Source organism: Zea mays, chromosome 3, assembly GCF_902167145.1.
Source record: "Zea mays cultivar B73 chromosome 3, Zm-B73-REFERENCE-NAM-5.0, whole genome shotgun sequence".
Taxonomy (NCBI): Eukaryota; Viridiplantae; Streptophyta; class Magnoliopsida; order Poales; family Poaceae; genus Zea; species Zea mays.
The window spans coordinates 122,917,605-122,921,371 of record NC_050098.1 but is presented as its reverse complement, the minus strand read 5'-3'; the positions used below and the strand labels follow the sequence as shown (position 1 = coordinate 122,921,371).

At 43.8% G+C, this 3,767-nt stretch overlaps 1 protein-coding gene across 2 annotated transcripts; it reads left to right on the top strand.

Annotated features, from left to right (window-relative positions):
* The first annotated feature begins 478 nt into the window (after nucleotides 1-478).
* LOC103650488 (SAUR-like auxin-responsive protein family) lies at nucleotides 479-1,641 on the top strand. 2 transcript variants are annotated; one of them, XM_008676076.4, is made up of 2 exons: nucleotides 479-703; nucleotides 855-1,641. In XM_008676076.4, coding segments are annotated over exons 1-2 (417 nt in total). In that variant the 5' UTR covers nucleotides 479-701; the 3' UTR covers nucleotides 1,270-1,641. The 2 variants fall into 2 exon arrangements, with proteins under 2 accessions (XP_008674298.1, XP_008674297.1); XM_008676075.4 differs by having other exon boundaries at nucleotides 493-1,641.
* Nucleotides 1,642-3,767: the final 2,126 nt, after the last annotated feature.

Below are 3,767 nucleotides of genomic sequence, written 5' to 3'. Positions count from 1 at the left end.
TCAGCATGTCGCCTTGGGCCATGGACTGGGCTACGGTGTCACCACTTCACAAGTGGCCTGGATGTTACAGTCTACGACCAGATGTGCCATGAAACTCCTTCGCTCTCAATGGGAGTTTCATGTGAGTTCCGAAACCTTGGAGACGAGTTACCAACGTTTCATGGGGATGAAACTGCTACCTTCTCTTTCTTCTTTAAAAGAGTGACATGTCATCTCATAATCTGATGACACTGCCATTGAGAATAGCCTCAACTGCACAATGACGCCAAACCCGGCCCCGAATCATGCAACAAGCAGGAGTACAGGACACACAAGTACACAACCAACTGCAAATCATGCATGCATCCCTCCATTAGCATTATTGCATGCATGCATGCATGCAAGGGCCCACATGCAAGTCTGAGGCATATCTACAGTCCTACACGGCACGCAAGTTCCCGGTTCGGCAACTGGCACACAACTGTGGATCGAGTATTCGAGTGTAGAGAGTAGAGTTGCATATCGAATTGTCCGGCCGCCATATATACTCTACAGCTAGCGAGAGATACATAGGAGGAGGTCGATCGGTAGCTAACCAGTGCAAATGTCCTCGCTAGCTACCTCTCAACCAACCACGACGTGCCACCCATATCAACACTACATCACGTTTTCATAAGAGCTTCCACACAATATTATTGCCATGTCGTCGTCCGCCGTGCCAAATGTTAGCTCCGCTTCAAACCCGGGCGCGCACTTTCTTCCTCCTCTCGCTGTAGCTATTAGCTAGGCGTTTCGGTCGCCGCGCCGGTGAAGCTAGGTGCTGTGCTGTGCTGTGCTGTGCTCTGCAATTAATATTACGTCAGATCGATGAACAGGTTCAAGAACGTGGTGCTGCGCAAGTGCAAGAGCCTGTCATCACGGGTAGGGCGCCCGCCGAGCGCGTCGCCGTCGTACAGGTACAGCAGCCTCCGGTCCATGTCCATGTCCACCCGGCGGGACGCGGGCGCCGCCGCCGCCGATGCCGACGAAGCCACGGCGGCTGCCGTGGGCGGCGGCGCGGCGGCGGTGATCGTGGGCAGCTCGCGGCGGCGGTACGTGATCAGCGCGGAGCACCTCAGCCACCCGCTGATCGCCGCGCTCATCGACGACGACGAGCGGCACAAGGAGCCCGTGGCCGTCAACTGCGAGGTGGTGCTGTTCGACCACCTGCTGTGGATGCTGGACAACGCCGTCGACCTCCACGACGACGACGACGCCATGAGGGAGCTGGCCCAGCTCTACGCGTGCTGATCGAACGTCGTACGTCGCGCGTTCGTCAGAATACATATATACATCCACACGTAAACACGACCACTAGCGTCACATGCATGTCGATCGCTCGGTCCGCTTTGGTTCCTCTAATTATCAGTTTCTATTCATCCTCGATTGACTTGGAAGGCGGGCGGTTTCGTTTTCTTCGCTGCTTTTAACTTCTTGGCGCCATGCATGCATGGCTTGTAACTTCGAGATCGATTTGTGTGATGCAGTTTCCCTAAGGTTTCCTTGTGCCGGTCTCATGTTTGCGTTACAGACTGGCCGGCGTCAGCCGTCAGGTACTCAGATCTAGTTTGTTTTAACTTTACTGTCACTGCACTGTTTATTTTACTATACATTATATTGCGACCTGCGTGTGAAGAGACACTCAGACCTTACTTCATTCTGCTATCACATGTATCATATATATGTAGAAATAGTTTCAAAATGACATCACAATCTAAAACAAAGCCTGATTAGTTCAGCTACCATCAGAAAGCATGCGATGGAAAAGATTGAAGGGAAAGAAAAGCTACTTGGTGTTGCATTGGTAGTGTACAGCTAATTAGATATAACCATATAGGTAGCAGCTAATGCGTTGGACAGGCAGGTCTGCACGGAGACATGTCACCTACCCTAACACCGAGACATGTCACCTACCCTAATCCTAAGGGCTAGTTTGGAAACTCAAATCCTCTTGAGATTGAACAGGAAATTAGTTCATTTTCATCCTAATTCTCTCCAATCTTGAAGGGGATTCGAGGTTTCCAAAGTAGGTCTAATATATGCACTAGCAAGCACATCCCCAACCACACTCAGGTGCAGAGTCCCTGTCACATTAACAGACATGGTTCAATTCCAGACACGTCCAGGCAGCCTGATTATTATTGGATTTTTTGTGTGTCTGTGGGTGCAATAATATACTTGAGGGTTTTTGTGCGAGAAAACAAGGCACTTTATTTCGTGACCGTTTCTAGTTAAACCCAAGGGAAATACATGGAATAGTACCCGAAGTAAAGTTCTGACAACGCTAAGGTCTTGTTCCGGTTATAAGGGATAAAATACCACCATGGATTTAATTCAGATCTAGATTGAGTGAATTCATACCTCACACTCAATCACATGGTGAGATTAAATCCATCATTTAATTCATGTATCTCTCAAAGTTAGTTATTTTTTTGATTCATGGATTCTAATATCATTTATGGATTTGTTCCATACCTAATGAGCTAAGGATAAAATCCATGCCTTCCATAGTTTAAAAAATTTCTAAACCCTTGGGTTATAATCCATGATAGGTTTAATCGAATAGAAAAATTTGAGTAGACTTAGAATATTTTAGGGCATGGATTATGACTTGCATTTAATTCCAATCTATACTAATCTAGAGCTGGATTGGTGTAAACAAACAAGGCCTAATAAGAAAATATGCAGTTGTCTTGATGATTTTGATTAGCATCCAAAAATATGTAGAATTGTCATGATGGTTTTGCAATAACACTAAAAAAATATAAAATTACCTTAGTGTTTCCAAAAAGCATCCAAAGGAAATATGGATTTCCTTGAAGGTTTTCTCCCACAACCAAGGTAACGATGTACTACCTCCGTTATCGAATAATTGTTGCCGCTAGTTTAATTTTGAAGTAAACTGCGACAAATAAAAAAGAAAAGAGGGAGTATCTTTTAGGGTTCAATTTTGTCCCTCAAGAAAATTATCAACTACCGAAGACATTATATTTCTAGCAATGCATCCACTACATCAAACACTAGTATAAAAAGGCTCAAAGTCTGCGGAGCGATATATTTTTTACAGACGGATTCGTTTATCAACCGTCTGTGCTATTTTTAGTGGTGGTTCCTTAAGAAAACCGTAACTAGAAATTGTATTTCTAGAGGCGGTTCCTTAGGAAAACCGCCTGTAAAAATCCATGATTTCTAGTGGCGGTTTTCTTAAGGAATCGCCACTAGAAATCATTTTTATCCTTAATTTTTTGAGTTTTTCAAACGATCTCGTATGATAAAACCACCAAAATAAAAGTTGTAGATCTCGAAAAGTTATGAAATTTTGTAGTTGACAACTTTTTTATTTGAACTCATTAAGGTTCTGAATAATTGAATCTAAGTATGTCAAATTTAAAATTCAAATTTTGTAAACTACCTCGGATGAAAAAAGTGTCAAAATGAAAGTTGTAGAACTTCAAAAGATATTCAACTTTGCAGTTGACAAATTTTTTATTTGAATTCATTTACGGTCTCAAACTAGCAATTTATACTCAGTTGGTTGTAATATGTGGACAAAAAACTACAAATTAGACACAAAGTTTGTCATAGACGGAGTGGTAGCGGAGGGTACGCGCGAGGGTGAGGTCGGCGGTTCGATTCCTAATTGTAACACCCCTGGTGTTACTGTCACTAAAACATGAGCATGACACCATATGCATTGGCATTTCATGTTGTTTGTTATACCTAAAATGCATCCACTAGGTAAAATTTCA

Bases quoted from the DNA above. Each gene is read 5' to 3' on its own strand.
- LOC103650488 (XM_008676075.4), top strand. From the start codon at position 847: ATGAACAGGTTCAAGAACGTGGTGCTGCGCAAGTGCAAGAGCCTGTCA.